Genomic DNA, 25,173 nt, shown 5'->3' on the forward strand with positions numbered 1-25,173 from the left:
GAGAGAGAGAGAGAGAGAGAGAGAGAGAGAGAGAGAGAGAGAGAGAGAGAGAGAGAGAGAGAGAGAGAGAAACATAATTTTAGCTTTAAAGAATGTGTAACTTTAATTACTGAATTTCATTAGAGTATTGAGTAGCAACTTCTGACACCTTCAGGGAAAATTACAATGGTTAGGTACACTATTTCCTTTCTTCTTCATAATATATATACTAGGAGACATTTAGATTATAATCAGGTATGTAAAACCAAATGTGAACTCATGAAAACCTTTGGTAAAGTGAAAATACATTGCACTTACCTGCAAAACAGTAGTTCCTGGTTCTACCATTACACTAATGTCATTTATGAAAACTTCTACCTTCTCGGGAGCAGAGGCCTGGGAACGTGCTCCCAGCAGAGCAGCACGGCCACTCCCCTGCTGGAGCAAGCGAGATGCCCCTAAGCGCAACATCTTAAATTACCAGCTCTGAAAGACCATATGAATACTCATAAAAACTTGAACCAACTGAAACTCTTGAAAAGATATTAAATATGTTTCACTAAAAGTTACACTTTTTCTTGATACAGTACACAAACTAGAACCTTCTAAGTTGGTTGTATTCTTCAGAAGAGCAGGAAATGATTGGTGAACCTTGGTAACAAGTCAGTTAATTGAGCCAGAAAGTTTTATATCAACATAAGGTAGGTGGTTGAAGTGGGATTATAATAAATGGCTCTGGTTTGTACACCAATGAAAAGTACAAATTATGTACAGTACTTAAAAAATTGATATTTGTTCCTACAAGAATAAAAACCATCACCTTTTATGTAGGAGACTTATTTCTTAGATGGGAGGGAAGGATACTCTCTTAACTGACTGGCATTTTGAATTTCCACTTGAAAATGCCACATTCCAGTTGTGACAATGAAAAAGGGATATATGACACCTATGACTTCCAATACAATCTGGTATAAGGATGCAAAACTGACTGATGAGGCCTCAAACCAGCGTAATACGTATTGTCTGTACAACATTATTGCCTGAAGAACAGGAGAGCACAAATTGGGAGGCAGCTAACATCTGGGTCAATTACAAATTGATGGGTTCAGAACATAGCTTTACTGGTCTTCCCCACCATCCCCATGTTAAAAGGGAGAACACAGGGAGTCACACCTTATATGGTGAAGTTCCAAGATAGAATACCCACATCATGAAGCCTACCTGCATCTTGGCCATACAAGTCCTTGGATGCCATTTCTTTAGGACTTACGATGGCTGCTCAATAGATGTGTAGTTAGTCTATCCAAGCTCCTTTCATGACACACACACACACACACACAAAGCAACAAGCTTGAACTCCAAGTCATGAGTATTATCATATAAACACATCCACCTTACAATGGAGGAAGAAAAAGTGATGGCTTACAGCAAGTGAGTGGGGAACCGTCTTCACTTACCTTTTTACCATCAATTACCAAATTTGACCGCAAAGAGGACGCACTTTTTTTTCCAAAATTTTGGCTAAAAAAAATCGCCCTGCGTCTTATACATCATAGGTGAAGTTTGAGACCTTCCGTGACCCTAGGCTAATCTTCTCTCTGACGCTCACTAACCCAGCTTACGCTCAGTACTTTTACCTACCCTAAACTCTATGCATCCTTATTTTATTGCTGGTATTATTGTATTATTACCGATGCTTTAAAAATGAATTTGTAAAAATGAAAGCAATCTAATCTGAAATGCTTTGACTTGCATTTATAAACATCGGCTGATTGGTGCTCTGACTTACTAGGTAATGCCATCTGTTGGCAAGGAATAAAACTACGGTATGATTGTTGCCAGCGCTGCCAGATGTGACACAGTGCTGTACGACCTACGATATTTTGATTTAATTAGCAAATTTGTACAACTTTTTAGTCCATATGTAGACATTTTCAATGAATTGCTGATTTTCTAATAATGATGATGATGATGATGATGATGATGATGATGATTATTATTATCATTATTATTGAAAAAGAAACCCACAAAATCACTGTGTAACATGCTTACTTTTAAGTATTAACATGATATTGTCATGTTACAATAAAGTTTTATACATACTTACCTGACAGATATATACTTAGCTATAGACTCCGTCGTCTCCGACAGAATTTCAAATTTCGCGGCACACGCTACCGGTAGGTCAGGTGATCTACCGCCCTGCCCTGGGTGGCAGGACTAGGAACCATTCCCGTTTTCTAATCAGAATTCTTCTTTTCCACCTGTCTCCTGCGGGGAGGCTGGGTGGGCCATTAATCGTATATATCTGTCAGGTAAGTATGTATAAAAATGATATTGTTAAGATACAATAAAGTTTTGTACATACTTACCTGGCAGATATATACTTAGCTATAGACTCGGTCGTCCCGACAGAATTTCAAAACTCGCGGCACACGCGACAGTAGGTCAGGTGATCCACCATTCCCGCCGCTGTGGTGGCGGGGTCTGGAACTATTCCCGTTTTCTAAGCCATAATTTCTCTTACACCTGTCTCCTGAGGGGAGGCTGGGTGGGCCATTAATCGTATATATCTGCAGGTAAGTATGTACAAAACTTTATTGTATCTTAACAATATCATTTTTGTACAAGTAACTTACCCAGCGATATATACTTAGCTGATTGGCACCCTTGGTGGCGGGCAAGAGACAGCTAAAAACAAAATAATACTTAACTAAATACATTAAAAAACAGGGAAAAAACAACCTATGTTCTTGGATAACATAATCCATAGTTCCTACCTTATTGGGCTGAAGACTTCATGACTACTGTCGATGAGTCTGCTTGCCTCAAGAGTTTCAACGAGGAATGAACCTATGGTTGAATAACTCTTTGGATATTGGTGTCAATGGGGGCTAGCCCGCTTACGCGACAGAGCCTATACTGGATCGTACAATGGGGGTGACCCACTTACATGGTAGAGCCTTGACCTTTTGTCATATCAATGGAGACTCGCCCTCTTACATGACAGAGTTAAGGTTATTAAACAAATCACAAAGAGCACTGAAGCCAATCCCGATCACCTGACCATGTTAGTCTTGTTACACTCTATGAATTGTAAGAGGGTCCCTATTCCCTCTGACAATTAACCAATAAAAACAACCACCAATAACAGTAATTTAAGCCTTAAACTAAATAGGAAGGATTAGCCTCAGCCCCTTCTCCCAGCACTGAATTCGCCGAAACATACGCTCCCAGAGCAAAGCACTTTTCGTACGAAATTTTAACATCTCTTAGGTAATTCGAGGCGAACACCGAATTACATCTCCAAAATGTCGAATCTATAAGAGCCTGAAGCGACCATGTTTTGTGAAATGCCATCGACGTAGCTATGGCTCTCACTTCATGAGCTCTCACTCTGAGAACCTTGAAATGCTCTTCTTCGCATTTAAGGTGAGCTTCCCTTATTACATCTTTTATGAAGAATGTAAGGGCGTTCTTAGAAATCGCTCTTTTCGGATCTCTTACAGAGCACCAAAGACTTTCTTCTGTACCTTTCAGCAACTTCTTCTTCTCCAGGTAGAACTTGAGTGCCCTGACTGGACACAAAGTCCTTTCTAGTTCTCTCCCTGTTAATGAAGATATTCCTTTTATCTCAAAAGCTTCTTGGCCAAGGCTTTGAGGGATTTTCATTTTTCGCTAGAAAAAATGGTTGAAAGGAGCAAATCGCTGAATCTTTCTTAAACCCCACTTTACCTTCCAAAGCTTGCAACTCGCTCACTCTCTTGGCTGTTGCTAACGCAAAGAGGAATAAAGACTTTCTTGTTAAGTCCCTAAACGACATTAGGAACTTGAGGACCACATCCAAGTTCCAGCTAGGCTTCTTGATTACATGTTCTTTCGTGGTCTCAAAAGACCTTATAAGGTCATGAAGATCTTTATTGTTTGTCAGATCTATTCCTCTATGTCGAAAACTGAGGCCAGCATACTTCTGTAACCCTTCACTGTTGAAACTGCCAGGTTACAGTCTTTTCTCAAATATAGGAGAAAATCTGCGATTTCAGTTACAGAGGTACTGGAGGAGGATATTTTCTTTTCCCTACACCATCTTCTAACAACTCCCACTTCGACTGATATACTTTAGAAGTGGAGACTCTTCTGGCTCTTGCAATAGCCTTCGCCACTTCTCGTGAAAAGCCCCTTGCTCTGACAAGTCCTTCGACAGTCTGAAGGCGGTCAGGCTTAGAGCGGGGAGGTTTTGTGAAACCTGTCGGAAGTGGGGTTGTTTGAGAAGATCGTTCCTTAGTGGAAGCGATCTTGGAAAATCCACTAACCACTCCAGCACCTCTGTGAACCAATCGAGAGCCGGCCAAAAGGGAGCGATGAGGGTCATTCTTGTTCCTTCCGAGCAAGCGAACTTCCTCAACACTTCTCCTACTATCTTGAAAGGAGGGAAGGGCGTACGCGTCCAAGCCCGTCCAATCTAGCAGAAAGCTGTCTACTGCTACTGCTTGAGGATCCGAGATCGGGGAGCAATAGGTTCTAATCTGTGGTTCTTGTTGGTCGCGAACAGGTCTATATTGGGCCTTCCCCACAGATGCCACAGTTTGTTGGCAAATCTGAGGATTGAGAGTCCATTCCGTGGGTAGGACTTGATCTTTTCTGCTTAACAGATCTGCCCGGACATTTTTCTCTCCCTGTACAAAACCTTGTGAGGAGAGAGATCTTCCTTTTCCTGTGCCCAAATCAGCAGATCCTTTGCTGATTCGTACAGGGAAAAGGAATGCGTCCCCCCTTGCTTCTTTATATAAGCGAGGGCTGTTGTGTTGTCCGAGTGAATCTGAATCCCCAGACCTGAGACCTGTTCCTTCGAAATGAACCAAAGCTAGATGAATGGCTGTTAGCTCTTTCTTGTTGATGTGCCAGGACACTTGTTCTCCTTCCCAAATGCCTGACACTTCTTGCGAACCTAGGGTGGTCGCTCCCACCCTGAATCTGAGGCGTCTGCAAACAACGCTAGGCGCGGGTTCTGTAAGCGAAGGGAGATTCCTTTGCTTAGTTTCTGTGGATCTAACCACCAACGGATATTCTCCTTGATCCGTTTCGAGATTGGAAAAGTCTCTCCCAGATTGTTGGACTTCCAATCCCACTTCTCCTTCAGATAAAATTGAAGGGGTCGTAGGTGAAGTCTTCCTAAGGAAACGAACTGTTCCATCGAGGAGAGGGTCCCCAGCAAGCTCATCCATTCCCTCGCGGAACAATGTTCTTTCCTTAAGAAGACTGACACCTTTTCTAGGCAGCGTTCTCTCCTTTCCTGCGAAGGATACGCTAGAAAATCCCGAGAATCCATCTGAATCCCCAGATAGACAATACTTTGCTGGGGAGTCAGCATGGATTTCTCGTGATTTACTAAAAGTCCTAAGGACTTTGTCAACTTTAGAGTCACTAAAAGGTCCTCCAGACATTTTTTCTCCGATTGGGCTCTTATTAGCCAATCGTCCAGATATAACGAGATCCTGATCCCTTCCAGATGTAGCCAATAAGCTACATTCTTCATGATGTCCGTAAAGACTTGAGGGGCAGTCGAAAGTCCGAAGCACATCGCTCGGAACTGGAACACTTTCCCTTGGAACATGAACCTCAGATATTTCCTTCCTGCCGGATGAATTGGCACATGGAAATACGCATCCTGAAGGTCCAGGGACACCATCCATCCCCTGGACGAAGAGCAGATAGAACAGAGGAAGACGTCTCCATTGAAAATTTCTTCTTCAAGACAAAGAAATTCAGGGCACTGACGTCTAGAACTGGTCTCCATCCCCCCGATGCTTTCGGTACCAGAATAGCCGATTGTAGAATCCTGGAGACTGGAGATCTTGAACCAGTTCTACCGCTTCCTTGGAAATCATCTGTTCCACTGCTTGCAACATAGCAAGCTTTCGGACCGGATCCGAGTATCTGGCGGCTTAACTCTCCCTTGGAGTTGTCGTCAAGGGAGGATTTTTCCCTGAAGGGGATCAAGTATCCTTTTTTCAGGATAGAGAGGGACCAGGAGTCCGCTCCCTTCTGCGCCCAGACTTTGGCAAAATGGAGTAGCCTGGCGCCTACTTTCGTCTGGAGGACTTGCTGTTCATCTAGACTTCCCGAAGGACCTTCTAGATGGTCTACTCTTTCTCTCTGGTCTTCGACCTCTAAGAGGGGCTCTAGAAGAGGAGGCCCCTCGAAAGGGCTGAACAAAAGAGGGTCTCTCTTTCTTCTCTATCGGCACTGCCGGCCAAAACTTCTTGGCTGAGTGCGTGAGGAGATCTTGAGTTGCCTTCTCCGTAAGAGATTTCGAAACCTCTCTAACCGTCTCTTGTGGAAAAAGGTGCGGGGATAAAGGAGCAAAAAGAAGAGATGTCCTTTGCAAGGTGATACTGCTCTTGCTAAGAAAGAGCTAAAGACAGATCTCTTCTTCAAAACTCCCGTTCCAAAAAGAGAGGCAACTTCCACAGAACCGTCCATGACCGCTCTGTCCAGACAAGCCAGGACGCTCGAAAGTTCCTCCATGGAAACAAAGTCCGTGTCCTGAGCTCTCTTCGCTAATGCTCCTAACCGCCCAGTCCATAAAGTTGAAGACTTCTAGGGTTTTAAAGAGGCCCTTTAGAAGGTGGTCCAGCTCACACATGCCCCAAGTCGCCTTAGCAGACAGCAACGACTTCCTTCTAGCAGAGTCCACTAAGGAAGCAAAATCCGCATCCGCGGAAGAAGGCAGGCCTAACCCCATCGGCTCTTTGGTCTCGTACCACCTTCCTGGTTTGCCTGTTAACTTGGAAGGAGGGCAGAAAAACTGTCTTGCCCGCTTCCCTTCTGGAAGTCAACCACTCTGAAAAAGTTTTCAATGCCTTTTTCATACAAAGAGCGGGGCGCATCTTAACGAAGGAAGACGATTTGAGAGCTTTAGTGCTGGGACATCAACGATCCTGGTGAAGGAGGGTCCGCAGGATGAAGGGAGTCTCCGAACTCCTTTAGCAGCAAAAGAGAAAGTCTCTTGTAGTCCGAAACTGCTACATCTACAGGCTCTTCGTCTTCCGATACCTGGTCCAACTGATCTACAGAAGGAGGTCGTTTTGGGTGGTCTGGCCTCTTCCCGGGAGAAGAACTCCTTTCCCGAGAAGGGAGCGCGGAACATTAGCACTCCTATACGAAGAGTGAGGCTCCTGTCTGTCGGCAACACTCTTGTGCCTACTAGACTCTTGTTGTCTAGGTTCGTCGGGTTCGTGGCGCTTGCTAGGCTCCTGGCGTCCTGATTCAGGGCGCTTGAAAAGATCCCCGCGTCCTGATTCCTGACGCTTAACAGGCTCTTGGCGCCCTAACACTTGACGCCTAACGTACTCCTGGCGTCCTGTTTTCTGGCGTCCTATAACTCCTGGCGCCTGACTCCTGACGCCCTGACTCCTGGCGCCCTGACTCCTGGCGCCCTGACTCCTGGCGCCCTGACTCCTGGCGCCCTGACTCCTGGCGTCCTGGCTCAAAGCGTCCTGATTCCTGCCTTCTTAGCAGAATCCATGAACGTCCTGAATCCAGCGTTCTAAGAGGCTCTTGACGTCCTTTCTTGCGTCTTGCTGCCTCTTTGCGTCTGTCTGGCTCCTGGTCCTGAAGACCCAAGGGATCCTGATACCTAAATCGGTTTTCCGGTTCCTGTAGCTAAACCGATCGAGACTTCTGCTCGATGCGCTGTGTCTAAGAGGCGCTTCGGGGAAGCCAGCCTATAGGGCGAAAGGGCTCTTCTCTCAGGAGAACAACTCCTATCCGACGAGTCCCTTGACGAAGGCGATAAACGCCCTGGAGAAACAGGTGAGAGTTCTCTCCTATACGAAGAAGGACGCTTAGCGGAACTCTTAACAGGGAGCGAGACATCCTTCCTCCTTGTAGAGTCCTTAGCAAAAGAGCCTACGAGCGACGCTAACTGCTCTTGCAGATTAACCAAAAACTTCTTGGTCGGATCCTGAAGAGCAGGCTCCTCTTGTCTAGTCCTCTTAGGTCCCGAAGGCCAATCCTCGGGAAAACGCTCTGGGCTGGAGTCAGCAGCGTCTCCTTTAGGCGCCTTCCAGGCTCTCTTCAAAGGGCGCGAACGGGAGGCCGAACTCCATCCTCGTTTAGAGAGGAAGAGTCTGAGGCCGAAAAACACTCCTTAAGGACGCCTTTTCTGCGGCAATCCGAGGCAGCCTGGTACTTAACACAGGATCTTGCCGAAGGGACGCCTGACCGTTGGGGATGTTCTGCATCCTCCCTGCGCTTTCGACATTCCTCCTCCCCTGGTCCTGGGAGTTTGGAAGAGGTCTAGGCCTAGGAGCAATGAGGAACCGGTCAGACGCCCCCTCCACTGCACTGGGGACACTGCACAAGTCACTATCACCACTCTTACCTTGGTTTAGAGCTCGTAGCTGAGCTTGAAGTTTCTTAATTGAAGCTTTTACATTTTCCCTCTTCTGATGAAGAATCTTTGGATTCAGAACAGGAGAAGCAGCTGAGGCTAAGGGAAAATTGTTAGATGGAGAGTTAATTTCTTGTTCTAAGGAGCAAGATCTACTAGATGACCTAGCTGAAGCCTCTCACTCTATCTCTCTCAAGCTTCCTAACATATGATGATAATTCCTTCCATTCAAGCTCCGTAAGGTTCTCGCATTCCACACAGGTGTTAATAAAAGAACATTCATTCTCCCTGCATTTAGCGCAAATACTATGCGGATCTAATGCCGATTTAGGCAGCCTAACCTTACAGTCTTCCCTACTGCAAACTCTAAACATAGGTGAAGCCTTAGCGTCAGACATCGTGAAAGAGTAGTCAAAACCAAAGTCGAAAAACAGTCCACAATAAGCGTATGCCAAAGCCAGAGAAAAAACAGAATACGTCACCAAAAAAACCAATCCAAATTCTCGGCAAACGAGTTGAAATCCAAGATGGAGGAACGAACAACAATAGGTGTTGTGTCCGTTCAACCGACAGAGAAATTATGGCTTAGAAAACGGGAATAGTTCCAGACCCGCCACCCAGCGGCGGGAATGGTGGATCACCTGACCTACCTGTCGCGTGTGCCGCGAGTTTTGAAATTCTGTCGGGACGACCGAGTCTATAGCTAAGTATATATCTGCTGGGTAAGTTACTTGTACAAAACTTTATTGTAACATGACAATATCATTTTTATACATTCAACTTCCCTGCCAGATATATACTTAGCTGATTAGCACCCATTGGTGGGTGGTAAGAGACAGCTAACTACTGAAATAGACAGGTAAACAACATATGTTGTAGGTATTAATAAACCTTGGTTCCTACCTTATTAGGCTGAAGACTTCGCGGCTACTGCCTTGGAGTCTGCTTAGCCTCAAGAGCCTCAGCGAGATATTGATCTATGGCTAAGAGTTCTTGTGGGTCTGCCAATGGGGTCTTATCCACTTACTCGGCAGAGCCTAAAGGCCTTTGTCATTGGGTGCTATTCCACTAAAATGACAATACACCTTGTTCAAGGAGCACAACACCGATCCCGATCACCTGATCCTAACATCCATGTTAGTCTAAGATTGCAAGGAGTTATCCCCGAACTCCTTACAAACAACCAAAAACTCGAAACATAATTACACTTTCATTACAAAATATAAAAAAAAAAATTTTGTACTCCCCTACTAGCCATACATACCCTTGATCCCCTACCAGCAATGACACTATGCTCCCGTGCGACATCAGTGAGCTTGCTAATAGAAAACCAAGCACATACTGACAAGAGGGTTTATGTACGATAAACACAATATTTAAGGATCAGTCTTTGCTCCAAGACCCAGCACGTATCTGCTGATACAAATGGACCTAGCGAGAAGCACTTCTCATAGGTCACTCTCACATCCTTCAAGATAATAGATGCAAACACTGAATTGCACCTCCAATATGTAGTCTCAATGATATTTTTTAGAGACATATTCTTTTGGAACGCCAAGGACGTTGCTACTGCTCTCACCTCATGGGTCTTGACCTTTAGAAGACCGAAGGATTCCTCTGAGCAGTTCTTGTGAGCGTCCGTAATTACGCTCTCACAAAGAAAGCCAAGGCGTTCTTGGACATGAGTCTTTTGGGGTTCTTCACCGCACACCAAAGACCTTGTTGACAAGCTCCCATCTGTCTCTTCCTCTCTAAATAATATTTAAGAGCTTCTCACTGGACAGAGAGACGTCTCTATCTCTCTGCCTACGAGGTTAGATAGGCCTTTTACCTCAAAACTTCTGGGCCACGGTTTTTGACGGGTTTTCGTTCTTTGCCAGAAACATTGTCTGGAAAGAACAGATGGCAAGCATCCTTTGAAGAACCCCACTGTGGAATCTAGAGCGTGCAATTCGCTCGTCCTCTTGGCTGTAGCGAGACACACCAGGAATAAGCATTTCCTAGTGACGTCGCGGAAGGAAGCCAGATGTAAAGGCTCGAATTTATCTGATAAAGGAATTTCAGTACCACGTCTAGATTCCAACTAGGTGTTCTAGGAGTAGCTGCCTTTGAAGTTTCAAAGGATCTAATTAGATCGTGTAGATCTTTGTTGCTTGCAATATCTAACCCTCGATTCCTAAATACTGAAGACAGCATGCTTCTGTATCCTTTTATTGTTGAGACAGAAAGGTGTGATTCCTCTCTCAGAAAGAGGAGGAAATCGGCAATATTCACTATGGAGGTACTGGAGGAGGACAGCTTCGACTCTTACACCACCTCCTAAAGACTTCCCACTTTGATTGGTATACTCTTCTCGTCGAAGCTCTGCGGGCTCTAGAGATAGAGCCCGCAGCCTTGCGAGAAAAGCCCCTCGCTCTGACAAGTCTTTCGATAGTCGAAAGGCAGTCAGAGCGAGACCTGGGAGGTTGTGATGAAACCTCTCGAAGTGGGGTTGTCTGAGTAGATCTGGTCTGTTTGGAAGAGATCTGGGGAAGTCCACTATCCACTCCAGTACCTCTGTGAACCATTCCTGGGCTGGCCAAAAATGATATTGTCATGTTACAATAAAGTTTTATACATACTTACCTGACAGATATATACTTAGCTATAGACTCCGTCGTCTCCGACAGAATTTCAAATTTCGCGGCACACGCTACAGGTAGGTCAGGTGATCTACGCCCTGCCTGGGTGGCAGGGACTAGGAACCCCATCCCCAATGTTTCTAATCAGAATTCTTCTCTTCCACCTGTCTCCTGCGGGGAGGCTGGGTGGGCTATTAATCGTATATATCTGTCAGGTAAGTATGTATAAAACTTTATTGTAACATGACAATATCAGTTTATATTCAACTTCCCTGCCAGATATATACTTAGCTGATTAGCACCCATTGGTGGTGGGTAAGAGACAGCTAACTACTGAAATAGACAGGTAAACAACAATAGTGTTGTAGGTATTTATAAACCTTGGTTCCTACTTATTAGGCTGAAGACTTCGCGGCTACTGCCTTGGAGTCTGCTTAGCCTCAAGAGCCTCAGCGAGATAATGATCTATGGCTAAGAGTTCTGTGGGTCTGCCATGGGGTCTTATCCACTTACTCGGCAGAGCTAAAGGCCTTTGTCATTGGGTGCTATTCTAACATGACAATACACCTTGTTCAAGGAGCACAAAAACGATCCCGATCACCTGATCCTAACATCCATGTTAGTTCTAAGATTGTAAGGAGTTATCCCCGAAATCCTCACAAACAACCAAAAAACTCGAAACATAATTACACTTTCATTACAAAATATACAAAAAAAAAATTTGTACTCCCCTACTAGTCATACATACCCTTGATCCCCTACCAGCAATGACACTCTGCTCCCGTGCGACAGTAGTGAGCTTGCTACTAGAAAACCAAGCACATATCTGACAAGAGGGTTTTATGTACGATAAAAACACAAAAATGATATTGTCATGTTACAATAAAGTTTTATACATACTTACCTGACAGTATATACTTAGCTATAGACTCCGTCGTCTCCGACAGAATTTCAAATTTCGCGGCACACGCTACAGGTAGGTCAGGTGATCTACCGCCCTGCCCTGGGTGGCAGGATAGGAACCATCCCCGTTTTCTAATCAGAATTCTTCTCTTCCACCTGTCTCCTGCGGGGAGGCTGGGTGGGCTATTAATCGTATATTATCTGTCAGGTAAGTATGTATAAAACTTTATTGTAACATGACAATATCATTTTTATACATTCAACTTCCCTGCCAGATATATACTTAGCTGATTAGCACCCATTGGTGGTGGGTAAGAGACAGCTAACTACTGAAATAGACAGGTAAACAACATAGTTGTAGGTATTTATAAACCTTGGTTCCTACCTTATTAGGCTGAAGACTTCGCGGCTACTGCCTTGTATCTGCTTAGCCATCAAGAGCCTCAGCGAGATAATGATCTATGGCTAAGAGTTTCTTGTGGGTCTGCCAATGGGGTCTTATCCACTTACTCGGCAGAGCCTAAACAGGCCTTTGTCATTGGGTGCTATTCCACTTACATGACAATACACCTTGTTCAAGGAGCACAAAACCGATCCCGATCACCTGATCCTAACATCCATGTTTAGTCTAAGATTGTAAGGAGTTATCCCCGAACTCCTCACAAACAACCAAAAACTCGAACATAATTACACTTTCATTACAAAATATACAAAAAAATTTTTGTACTCCCCTACTAGTCGCCTACATACCCTTGATCGCCTACCAGCAATGACACTCTGCTCCCGTGCGACAGTAGGTGAGCTTGCTGCTAGAAAACCAAGCACATATCTGAAAACAAGAGGGTTTATGTACGATAAAAAACACAAAATTAAGGATCAGTCTTTGCTCCAAGACCCAGTACTGTATCTGCTGATACAAAAGGACCTAGCGAGAAGCACTTTCATCATAGGTCACTCTCACGTCCTTCAGATAATGAGATGCAAACACTGAATTGCACCTCCAATATGTAGTCTCGATGATATTCTTCAGACATATTCTTTTGGAACGCCAAAGACGTTGCTACTGCTCTTACTTCATGCGTCTTGACTTTTAGAAGACCGAAGGATTCCTCCGAGCAGTTCTTGTGAGCGTCCGTAATAACGCTTCTCACAAAGAAAGCCAAGGCGTTCTTGGACATGAGTCGTTTGGGGTTCTTCACTGCACACCAAAGACCTTGTTGACAAGCTCCTATCTGTCTTCCTTCTCTAAATAGAATTTAAGAGCTCTCAACTGGACAGAGAGATCTCTCTATCTCTCTGCCTACCAGGTTAGATAGGCCTTTTACCTCAAAACTTCTGGGCCAAGGTTTTGATGTTTTTCATTCTTTGCCAGAAACATTGTCTGGAAAGAACAGATGGCAGCATCTCCTTGAACCCCACCGTGGAATCCAGAGCGTGTAATTCGCTCGTCCTCTTGGCTGTAGCGAGAGCCACTAGGAACAAGCATTTCCTAGTAACGTCTCGGAAGGACGCCAGATGTAAAGGTTCGAATTTGTCCGATGAAAGGAATTTCAGGACCACGTCTAGATTCCAACTAGGTGTTCTAGGAGTAGCTGCTTTCGACGTCTCAAAAGATCTAATTAGATCGTGTAGATCTTTGTCGTTAGCAATGTCTAGGCCTCGATTCCTGAAAACCGAAGACAGCATGCTTCGGTATCCTTTTATTGTCGAGACAGATAGGTGTGACTCCTTTCTCAGAAAGAGGAGGAAATCGGCAATATTCACTATAGAGGTACTGGAGGAGGACAGCTTCTGAACCTTACACCACCTCCTAAAGACTTCCCACTTCGACTGGTATACTCTTCTCGTCGAAGCTCTGCGGGCTCTAGCGATAGAGCCCGCAGCCTCGCGAGAAAAGCCTCTCGCTCTGACAAGTCTTTCGATAGTCGAAAGGCAGTCAGAGCGAGACCTGGGAGGTTGTGATGAAACCTCTCGAAGTGGGGTTGTCTGAGTAGATCGTGTCTGTTTGAAGCGTCTGGGGAAGTCCACTATCCACTCCAGTACCTCCGTGAACCATTCCTGTGCTGGCCAAAATGGGGCTATGAGTATCAACTTCGTGCTCTTCGAAGCTACAAACTTCCTGAGCACTTCCCCCAGGATTTTGAACGGGGGAAAGGCGTAAGCGTCCACACCCGACCAATCCATGAGAAACGCGTCTATTGTGAAGGCTCTCGGATCCTCTACTAGAGAGCAAAAGTTCTCTATTCTTTGGAGAGGAACGTCGCAAACAGGTCTATGTGAGGTCTCCCACCCACAGGGACCAAAGACTTCGACACACTTCTTCGTGAAGAGTCCATTCTGTGGGAAGGACCTGGTTTTCTCCTGCTCAGTCCTGTCCGCTCTACACATTTTTGATCCCTTGAACAAACCTTGTGAGGAGAGTATGCCTCTTTCTTCCGTCCAGGTTAACAGGTGTTTTGTTCAACTGATAGAGGGAGAACGAGTGCGTGCCTCCTTGCTTTCTTATGTAAGCCAGAGCCGTGGTGTTGTCTGAGTTGATCTGTATTACCCGTCTCTGACTATCTTTTCGAAGGACTTTAAGGCTAGGTGTATGGCCACAAGTTCCTTGCAATTGATGTGCCAGGACACCTGTTCCTTTGTCCAGGTGCCTGACACCTCCCTTGCTCCCAGCGTCGCTCCCCACCCCATCCCGACTCCGAAGCGTCGTAAACAACACTTGGTCTGGGTTCTGCAGAGCAAGCGATAAGCCTTCGTTCTTTTGAAGCTGAGGGATCACCACCTCAGATGATCTTTTACTTCTTGTGGAATTTGGAAGATGTCCGAGAGTTGACCCGTCTTCCAGTTCCACACCTCTTTGAGGAAAAACTGAAGAGGGCGAAGGTGAAGTCTCCTAGCGAGAAGAACTTTTCCAATGAGGACAGGGTCCCTAATAGGCTCAGGTAATCCCTCGCTGAGCTGTCCTTTCTCTCTAAGAAGCTTTGAGATTCTCGACAAACCTCGAGCGATTCTTTCTTGCGAAGGATATACCCGAAAACCCCGAGAATCCATCTGAATCCCCAGATAGACCAAGTTCTGGCTGGGGATCAGTTGTGATTTCTCGAGGTTGACGAGCAACCCTAGCGAATCTATCATGTTTTTGTTACTTCCAAGTCCTCCAAGCACTGACTCTTCGACTTGGCCCTGATCAGCCAGTCGTCCAAGTAGAGGGGATGTTTATCCCCTCTAGGTGAAGCCATCTTGCTACATTCGCCATCAGGTTGGTGAATACTTGTGGGGCTGTAGACAGACCGAAGCACAGAGCCCTGAATTGAAAGATCTTGTCTCCTATCACAAAGCGAAGATATTTCTTTGACTGATGGTGAATGGAACGTGGAAATAGGCGTCTTGCAGGTCCAGAGAGGACATCCAATCTCCTGGGCGAAGCGCCGACATGACAGAGGCGGACGTTTCCATACGAAACTTCTTTTTCTGTACGAAGCGATTCAGAGCGCTTACGTCCAGAACTGGCCTCCACCCCCCCGATGCCTTTGTACTAGAAAAAAGGCGATTGTAAAATCCCGGGAGTGTGGATCTCGTACCAGTTCGATGGCCTCTTTTTCCCACATTTACTCCACCATCTGAAGGCGAGTCTTTCGCATTAACGGGTCTCTGTACCTCGCTGACAGTTCCCGAGGCGTAGATGTTAGGGGCGGTTTGTCGTCGAAGGGGATTACATATCCCTTCTTCAGGACCGACACTGACCAAGGGTCGGCTCCCCTTTGTTCCCATACTCCTGCAAAGTTCAGGAGTCTGGGCGCCCACTGTGCTTGGAGGAACAACAAGTCACTTAGATCTCTTGAATGGTCTAAATGAAGACCTTCCTCTCTTTTCAGAGCTCTTCTTTCTGGCAGGTGGACGAGCCGTGCACCTCCAGAAAGGGCTGCTGAGTAGACGAGGTTCCTTCTTAACCGTCGCCACTACCGGTCGTCCTTTCTTGGACGTTTGAGTAAGTAGGTCTTGTGTCGCCTTCTCAGTTAGTGAGCGAGATATATCCTTGACTAACTGAGAAGGAAACAGATGATCTGATAGCGGGGCGAACAGTAAGGCAGTCCTCTGGCTCGGAGAAACCCCTTTCGATAAAAGGGAACCATACACCTGATCTCTTTTTCAGGAGACTAGCACCGAAAAGTGAAGCCACTTCACCAGAACCGTCTTGTACTGCCTTGTCCATGCAGGACAGCACGCTATGGAGAATTTCTGGGTTCTTCAGAAACTCCGATCCTTAGATTGTTGGCCAGAACTCCGAGCGACCAATCCAGAAAATTGAACACCTCTAAAGTGACAAAAAGTCCCTTTAGAAAGTGGTTCAACTCCGAAGTGCTCCACGTCGCTCTGACCGATCCTAAGGAGTGACGTCTAGAGGCCTCCACTAAACTGGCAAAGTCGGCCATCTGCAGAGGCGGGTAAAGAAAGACCCATAGTCTCTCCTGTTCCATACCAAATACCTCTTTGCCCTTCCCGTGCAATCTGGAAGGAGGCATTGCAGAATACCGTCTTTCCTAACTCCTTCTTCTTGTCCATCCAAGAATCTAAAGAATGGAGTGCCTTCTTCATTGATATCGCAGGCTTCATTTTCAAGAAGGCCGGCCACGATTTAGCCGTAGCTGAGGCTCGAAAAATAAGAGCGAACGAGGAGAAGGAGGAGCTGCAGGACTAAGAGAATCTCCAAACTCTTGTAGTAGTAAAGAGGCCAAGACTTTGTAACTAGAAAGTCCCTCATTAGCAGGAGGATCGTCGTCAGACAACTCGTCTAACCCTCATCGAAGGAGAACGTTCCCGTTTTGAGGAAGAGTCCTTCCAAGACCTCCTATGTTCTGAAGGAGAGGAGCTCCCATTTGGCGAAGAGTCATAACCTCCAGGACCGAGTCCCCGACTCTTGACTCCTGGCTCTTGACTCTTGCCTCCTGACTCCTGCCTCCTGGCTCCTGAACTCCTGCCTCTGACTCCTGACTCCTGCCTCCTGACTCCGGACTCCTGCCTCCTGACTCCGGACTCCGGACTCCTGGCTCCTGCCTCTTGACTCCTGCCTCCTAGCTCCTGGCTCCTGCCTCTTGACTCCTGCCTCCTTGCCTCTCCTGGCTCTGCCTCCTGGCTCTTGCCTCCTGGCTCTTGCCTCCTGGCTCTTGCTCCTGGCTCTTGCCTCTTGGCTCTTGCCTCCTGGCTCTCTATGCCTCCTGGCTCTTGCCTCTTGCCTAGATGCCTCCCCACACTCTTGGCTCTTGGCTCCTGCCCTCCTGGTTGACTCCTCACTCCTGGCTCTTGGCTCCTGCCTCCTGGGTGACTCCTCACTCCTGGCCGGTGCCAGACGTCTGATTGATTCATCAGGTTCGTACAGGAAACCTCACCTCGGGTAGGAGTATCGATCCTGGAGGTAGATACCTCCATACGTCTGGAGGATCTTTTAATAGGAAGGGAAGTGTCTTTCCTTCTAGGAGGCTCCTTTGACAGGACTCCTACAAATGACGAAATCTGCTCCTGCATCGCCATCATGAACCTCTTTGTAGCCTCCTCTTTATCCTCTTCGGGAGGAGGGTAAGAGGAGGGGAGGAGTCCATAGCCTCCACCTCCTGCCTTCTTCTCACTCTGGTTGGAAGAATGGCTCTTCTCGCCTTCTTAACTCCCGATGGAGACTCCTCAGGGAAGTTTTCAGGGCTCGAGTCAATAGTCGGCGCCTCCAACTCCTCTTGAGAGGCCGAGATCGATCGGAATCTCTCCAATCACGTCTCGGTGATGAAGATCCCGACGACGAGAAACATCACGTAGGACGCTTTTACAATAGCTGTCCTTGGCAGTCTGGGGTGTCACAGAAACCGCCGAAGGGGACACCTGATCGGTGGGATTCTCCACAACCTCCTTCGGCTTTCGACATTCCTTCTCCTCTGGGCATGTGAGCTTGGAAGAGGTCTAGACCTAGGAGCGTTGCTGAGCCAACCAGATGCCCCCTCCACACTACACTGGGGACACTTATATCACTGTCTAATGACAAATCACTAGCCTTACCTTGTATGGCAGCCATTTTGTTTTCCATTATTTTGAAGGCTGCTTTTAGATCTGCAAGTTCTTTCGCTGGATCTACAGGTTCTGCAATAGGAGAAGGGGCTGCAATGGAAGGAGAAGTAGCAATACTTACCCTTGGGGAAGATCCCAAGCTTGGAATTAGTTCAGATCTAGAACTACTTAAACTTCTATGAGAAGCCTTCCTCGCTCTCTCTCTTTCTAACTTTTTCAAATAATTAGTTAGATTCTTCCATTCGTTCTCACTCAAATTCTCACATTCTTTACAAGTATTAGTAAAAGAACATTCATACTCCCTGCACCTCTTGCATACCGTGTGAGGGTCTACCGAAGCTTTCGGCAACCTCACCTTACAGCCTACATTCACACAACGTCTCACAACCATACCAGAGTCAGACATATTTAAAGAAAAATCCAAATCAAGTCACAAAACAGTCCACAAAACGCGTATGCCAATCCAACAATCCAGATACGTCACCAAAGTCGGTCAAGAAGATCAATTGCCGGTGAAAAAAGAAAACCAATCGAGAGGAACCAACAACAATGTTGATGGTCCGGCGACAGAAGAATTCTGATTAGAAAACGGGGATGGTTCCTAGTCCTGCCACCCAGGGCAGGGCGGTAGATCACCTGACCTACCTGTAGCGTGTGCCGCGAAATTTGAAATTCTGTCGGAGACGACGGAGTCTATAGCTAAGTATATATCTGGCAGGGAAGTTGAATGTAAAATTAAGGATCAGTCTTTGCTCCAAGACCCAGTACTGTATCTGCTGATACAAAAGGACCTAGCGAGAAGCACTTCTCATAGGTCACTCTCACGTCCTTCAGATAATGAGATGCAAACACTGAATTGCACCTCCAATATGTAGTCTCAATGATATTCTTCAGAGACATATTCTTTTGGAACGCCAAAGACGTTGCTACTGCTCTTACTTCATGCGTCTTGACCTTTAGAAGACCGAAGGATTCCTCCGAGCAGTTCTTGTGAGCGTCCGTAATAACGCTTCTCACAAAGAAAGCCAAGGCGTTCTTGGACATGAGTCGTTTGGGGTTCTTCACTGCACACCAAAGACCTTGTTGACAAGCTCCCATCTGCCTCTTCCTCTCTAAATAGTATTTAAGAGCTCTCAACTGGACAGAGAGATCTCTCTATCTCTCTGCCTACCAGGTTAGATAGGCCTTTTACCTCAAAACTTCTGGGCCAAGGCTTTGATGGGTTTTCGTTCTTTGCCAGAAACATTGTCTGGAAAGAACAGATAGCAGCATCTCCTTTGAACCCCACCGTGGAATCCAGAGCGTGTAATTCGCTCGTCCCTCTTGGCGTAGCGAGGAGCCACCAGGAACAAGCATTTCCTAGTGACGTCGCGGAAGGACGCGAGATGTAAAGGTTCGAATTTATCCGATGAGAGGGAATTTCAGGACCAGGCGTCTAGATTCCAACTAGTGTACCTAAGGAGTAGCTGCTTTCGAAGTCTCAAAAGATCTAATTAGATCGTGTAGATCTTTGTCGTTAGCAATGTCCAGGCCTCGATTCCTGAATACTGAAGACAGCATGCTTCGGTATCCTTTTATTGTCGAGACAGATAGGTGTGATTCCTCTCTCAGAAAGAGGAGGAAATCGGCAATATTCACTATAGAGGTACTGGAGGAGGACAGCTTCTGACCCTTACACCACCTCCTAAAGACTTCCCACTTCGACTGGTATACTCTTCTCGTCGAAGCTCTGCGGGCTCTAGCGATAGAGCCCGCAGCCTTGCGAGAAAAGCCTCTCGCTCTGACAAGTCTTTCGATAGTCGAAAGGCAGTCAGAGCGAGACCTGGGAGGTTGTGATGAAACCTCTCGAAGTGGGGTTGTCTGAGTAGATCGTGTCTGTTTGGAAGCGATCTGGGGAAGTCCATCTATCCACTCCAGTACCTCCGTGAACCATTCCTGGGCTGGCCAAAATGGGGCTATGAGTATCAACTTCGTGCTCTTCGAAGCTACGAACTTCCTGAGCACTTCCCCCAGGATTTGAACGGGGGAAAGGCGTAAGCGTCCACACCCGACCAATCCATGAGAAAACGCGTCTATTGCGAAGGCTCTCGGATCTTCTACTAGAGAGCAAAAGGTCTCTATTCTTTTGGAGAGGAACGTCGCAAACAGGTCTATGTGAGGTCTCCCCCACAGGGACCAAAGACTTCGACACACTTCATCGTGAAGAGTCCATTCTGTGGGAAGGACCTGGTTTCTCCTGCTCAGTCTGTCCGCTCTCACATTCTTGCTCCCTTGAACAAACCTTGTGAGGAGAGTTATGCCTCTTTTCTTCCGTCCAGGTTAACAGGTGTCTTGTCAACTGATAGAGGGAGAAAAGAGTGCGTGCCTCCTTGCTGCGTATGTAAGCCAGAGCCGTGGTGTTGTCTGAGTTTATCTGTATCACCCCACCGTCTCTGACTATCTCTTCGAAGAACTTTTAAGGCTAGGTGTATGGCCACAAGTTCCTTGCAATTGATGTGCCAGGACACCTGTTTCCTTTGTCCAGGTGCCTGACACCTCCCTTGCTCCCAGCGTCGCTCCCCATCCTCCCGACTCCGAAGCGTCGGTAAACAACACTTGTCTGGGTTCTGCAGGGCAAGCGATACGCCTTCGTTCTTTTGAAGCTGAGGGATCCAACCACTTCATATGATCTTTTACCTCTTGTGGAAGTTGGAAGACGTCCGAGAGTTGACCCGTCTTCCAACTCCACACCTCTTTGAGGTAAAACTGAAGAGGGCGGAGGTGAAGTCTCCCTAGCGAGAAGAACTTTTCCAATGAGGACAGGGTCCTAGAAGGCTCAGGTAATCCCTCGCTGAGCTGTTCTTTCTTTCTAAGAAGCTCGAGATTCTCGACAAACCTCGAGCGATTCTTTCTCGCGAAGGATATACCGAAAACCCCGAGAATCCATCTGAATCCCCAGATAGACCAAGTTCTGGCTGGGGATCAGTTGTGACTTCTCGAGGTTGACGAGCAACCTAGCGAATCTATCATGTTCCTTGTTACTTCTAAGTCCTCCAAGCACTGACTCTTCGACTTGGCCCTGATCAGCCAGTCGTCCAAGTAGAGGGAGATGTTTTATCCCCTCTAGGTGAAGCCATCTTGCTACATTCGCCATCAGGTTGGTGAATACTTGTGGGGCTGTAGACAGTCCGAAGCACAGAGCCCTCTGAACTGAAAGATCTTGTCTCCTATCACAAAGCGAAGATATTTCTTTGACAAATGGTGAATGGGAACGTGGAAATAGGCGTCTTGCAGGTCCAGAGAGACCATCCAATCTCCTGGCGAAGCGCCGACATTACAGAGGCGGACGTTTCCATACGAAACTTCTTTTTCTGTACGAAGCGATTCAGAGCGCTTACGTCCAGAACTGGCCTCCACCCCCCGATGCCTTTGGATACTAGAAAAAGGCGATTGTAAAATCCCGGGGAGTGTGGATCCTGCACAAGTTCGATGGCCTCTTTTTCCCACATTTGCTCCACCATTTGAAGGAGAGTCTTTCGCATTAACGGTCTCTGTACCTCGCTGACAGTTCCCGAGGCGTAGATGTTAGGGGCGGGCTAGTCGTCGAAGGGGATTACATATCCCTTCTTCAGGACCGACAATGACCAAAGGTCGCTCCCCTTTGTGCCCATACTCCTGCAAGTTCAGGAGTCTGGCGCCCACTGGTGCTTGGAGGAGCAACAAGTCACTTAGATTTCTTGAAGGGCCTAAATGAAGACCTTCCTCTCTTTTCAGAGCTCTTCTTTCTGGCAGGGGACGAGCCGCTGCCACCTCCACGAAAGGGGCTGCTGAGTAGGACGAGATTCCTTCTTAACCGTCGCCACTACGGTCGTCCTTTCTTGAGGCGTTTGCGTAAGTAGGTCTGTGTCGCCTTCTCAGTTAGTGAGCGAGATATATCCTTGACTAACTGAGAAGGAAAACAGACGATCTGATAGAGGGGGCGAACAGTAAGGCAGTCCTCTGGCTCGGAGAAACTCCTTTCGATAAAAAGGGAACCATACACTGATCTCTTTTTTAGGAGACCAGCACCAAAAAGTGAAGCCACTTCACCCGAACCGTCCTGTACTGCCTTGTCATGCAGGACAGGACGCTATGGAGAATTTCTGGGTTCTTCAGAAACTCCGGATCTTAGATTTGTTGGCCAGAACTCCGAGTGACCAATCCAGAAAGTTGAACACCTCTAAAGTGACAAAAAGTCCCTTTAGAAAGTGGTTCAACTCTGAAGTGCTCCACGTCGCTCTGACCGATCCTAAGGAGTGACGTCTAGAGGCCTCCACTAAATTGGCAAAGTCGGCATCTGCAGAGGCAGGTAGAGAAAGACCCATAGTCTCTCCTGTCCCATACCAAATACCTCTCTTCCCGTGCAATCTGGAAGGAGGCATGCAGAATACCTCTTTCTTTCCTAACTCCTTCTTCTTGTCCATCCAAGAATCTAAAGAATGGAGCGCCTTCTTCATTGATATCGCAGGCTTCATTTTCAAGAAGGCCGACGATTTAGCCGTAGCTGAGCTCGAAAAGAGCGAACGAGGAGAAGGAGGAGCCGCAGGACTAAGAGAATCTCCAAACTCTTGTAGTAGTAATGAGGCCAAGACTTTGTAACTAGAAAGTCCCTCATTAGCAGGAGGTTCGTCGTCAGACAAACTCGTCTAACCCTCGATCAGACGAAGGAGAAAGTTTCACGTTTTGAGGGAGAGTCCTTCCAAGACCTCCTATGTTCTGAAGGAGAGGAGCTCCTATTTGGCGAAGAGTCATAACCTCCAGGAACGAGTCCCCGACTCTTGACTCCTGGCTCTTGACTCTTGCCTCCTGACTCCTGCCTCCTGGCTCCTGACTCCTGCCTCCTGACTCCTGACTCCTGCCTCCTGACTCCGGACTCCTGCCTCCTGACTCCGGACTCCTGGCTCCTGGCTCCTGACTCCTGCCTCCTGGCTCCTGCCTCTTGGCTCCTGCCTCCTGCCTCTTGCCTCCTGGCTCTTGCCTCCTGGCTCTTGTGGCTCTTGCCTGGATGCCTCCACACTCTTGGCTCTGGCTCTTGCCTCCTGGTTGACTCCTCACTCCTGGCTCTTGGCTCCTGCCTCCTGGGTGACTCCTCACTCCTGGCCCGGTGCCAGACGTCTGATTGTTTCATCCATGTTCGTACGGAAACCTCACCTCGGGTAGGAGTATCGATCCTGGAGGTAGATACCTCCATACGTCTGGAGGATCTTTTAATAGGAAGGGAAGTGTCTTTCCTTCTAGGAGGCTCCTTTGACAGGACTCCTACAAACGACGAAATCTGTTCCTGCATCGCCATCATGAACCTCTTAGTAGCCTCCATCTTTATCCTCTTCGGGAGGAGGAAGGAGGGGAGGAGTCCATAGCCTCCACCTCCTGCCTCCTTCTCACTCTGGTTGAAAGAATGGCTCTTCTTGCCTTCTTAACTCCCGATGGAGACTCCTCAGGGAAGTTTTCAGGGCTCGAGTCAATAGTCGGCGCCCTCCAACTCCTCTTGAGAGGCCGAGATCGATCGGAATCTCTCCAATCACGTCTCGGTGATGAAGATCCCGACGACGAGAAACACTTACTTAGGACGCTTTTACAATAGCGGTCCTTGGCAGTCTGGGGTGTCACAGAAACCGCCGAAGGGACACCTGATCGGTGGGGATTCTCCCACAACCTCCTTTCGGCTTTCGACATTCTTCTCCTCTGGGCATGTGAGCTTGGAAGAGGTCTAGACCTAGGAGCGTTGCTGAGCCGACCAGTATGCCCCTTCCACTACACTGGGGACACTCATATCACTGTCCACTGACAAATCACTAGCCTTACCTTGTATGGCAGCCATTTTGTTTTCCATCACTTTGAAGGGCTGCTTTTAGATCTGCAAGTTCTTTCGCTGGATCTACAGGTTCTGCAATAGGAGAAGGGGCTGCAATGGAAGGAGAAGTAGCAATACTTACCCTTGGGTAAGATCCCAAGCTTGGAATTAGTTCAGATCTAGAACTACTTAAACTTCTATGAGAAGCCTTCCTCACTCTTTCTCTTCTAACTTTTTTAAATAATTAGTTAGATTCTTCCATTCGTTCTCACTCAAGTTTCTCACATTCTTTACAAGTATTAGTAAAAGAACATTCATACTCCCTGCACCTCTTGCATACCGTGTGAGGGTCTACCGAAGCTTCGGCAACCTCACCTTACAGCCTACATTCACACAACGTCACAACCATACCAGAGTCAGACATATTTAAAGAAAAATCCAAAATCAAGTCCACAAAACAGTCCACAAAAGCGTATGCCAATCCAACAATCCAGATACGTCACCAAAAGTCGGTCAAGAAGATCAATTGCCGGTGAAAAAGAAAAACAATCGAGAGGAACCAACAACAATGTTTGATGGTCCGGCGACAGAAGAATTCTGATTAGAAAACGGGGATGGTTCCTAGTCCTGCCACCCAGGGCAGGGCGGTAGATCACCTGACCTACCTGTAGCGTGTGCCGCGAAATTTGAAATTCTGTCGGAGACGACGGAGTCTATAGCTAAGTATATATCTGGCAGGAAGTTGAATGTATAAAATGGGGCTATTAGCGTCAACTTCGTGTTCTTCGAAGCTACGAACTTCCTGAGCACTTCCCCCAGGATCTTGAACGGGGGAAAGGCGTATGCGTCCCACACCCGACCAATCCAGGAGAAACGCGTCTATTGCGAAGGCTCTCGGATCTTCCACTAGAGAGCAAAAGATCTCTATTCTTTTGGAGAGGAACGCGCAAACAGGTCTATGTGAGGTCTCCCCACAGGGACCAAAGACTTCGACACACTTCTTCGTGTAGAGTCCATTCGTGGGAAGGACCTGATTCCTCCTGCTCAGTCTGTCCGCTCTCACATTCTTGATGCCTTGAACAAATCTTGTGAGGAGAGTTATGCCTCTTCTTCTGTCCAGGTTAACAGGTGTCTTGTTAACTGAAAGAGGGAGAAAGAGTGCGTGCCTCCTTGCTTGCGTATGTAAGCCAGAGCCGTGGTGTTGTCCGAGTTTATCTGAATCACCTCGCCTCTGACTATCTCTTCGAAGAACTTTAAGGCTAGGTGTATGGCCACTAGTTCCTTGCAATGATGTGCCAGGACACTGTTCCTTTGTCCCAGGTGCCTGACACCTCCCTTGCTCCTAACGTCGCTCCCCATCCCGACTCCGAAGCGTCGGCATATAACACTTGGTCTGGGTTCTGCAGGGCAAGCGA

General features: G+C 47.1%; 1 protein-coding gene across 1 annotated transcript in view; it reads right to left on the bottom strand.

The window, feature by feature from the left end:
* Positions 1-25,173, bottom strand: part of LOC135211104 (NADH-ubiquinone oxidoreductase 75 kDa subunit, mitochondrial-like) — a 66,842-nt gene that overhangs the window by 21,527 nt on the left and 20,142 nt on the right. Inside the window, exon 2 of the mRNA XM_064244187.1 lies at positions 298-465. Within this exon, the coding sequence (XP_064100257.1) occupies positions 298-450 (153 nt within the window). The 5' untranslated portion in view covers positions 451-465. The remainder of the gene's footprint in view (positions 1-297; positions 466-25,173) is intronic.

The sequence above is a fragment of the Macrobrachium nipponense genome, chromosome 4, assembly GCF_015104395.2.
Source record: "Macrobrachium nipponense isolate FS-2020 chromosome 4, ASM1510439v2, whole genome shotgun sequence".
In the NCBI taxonomy this organism is placed as follows: Eukaryota; Metazoa; Arthropoda; class Malacostraca; order Decapoda; family Palaemonidae; genus Macrobrachium; species Macrobrachium nipponense.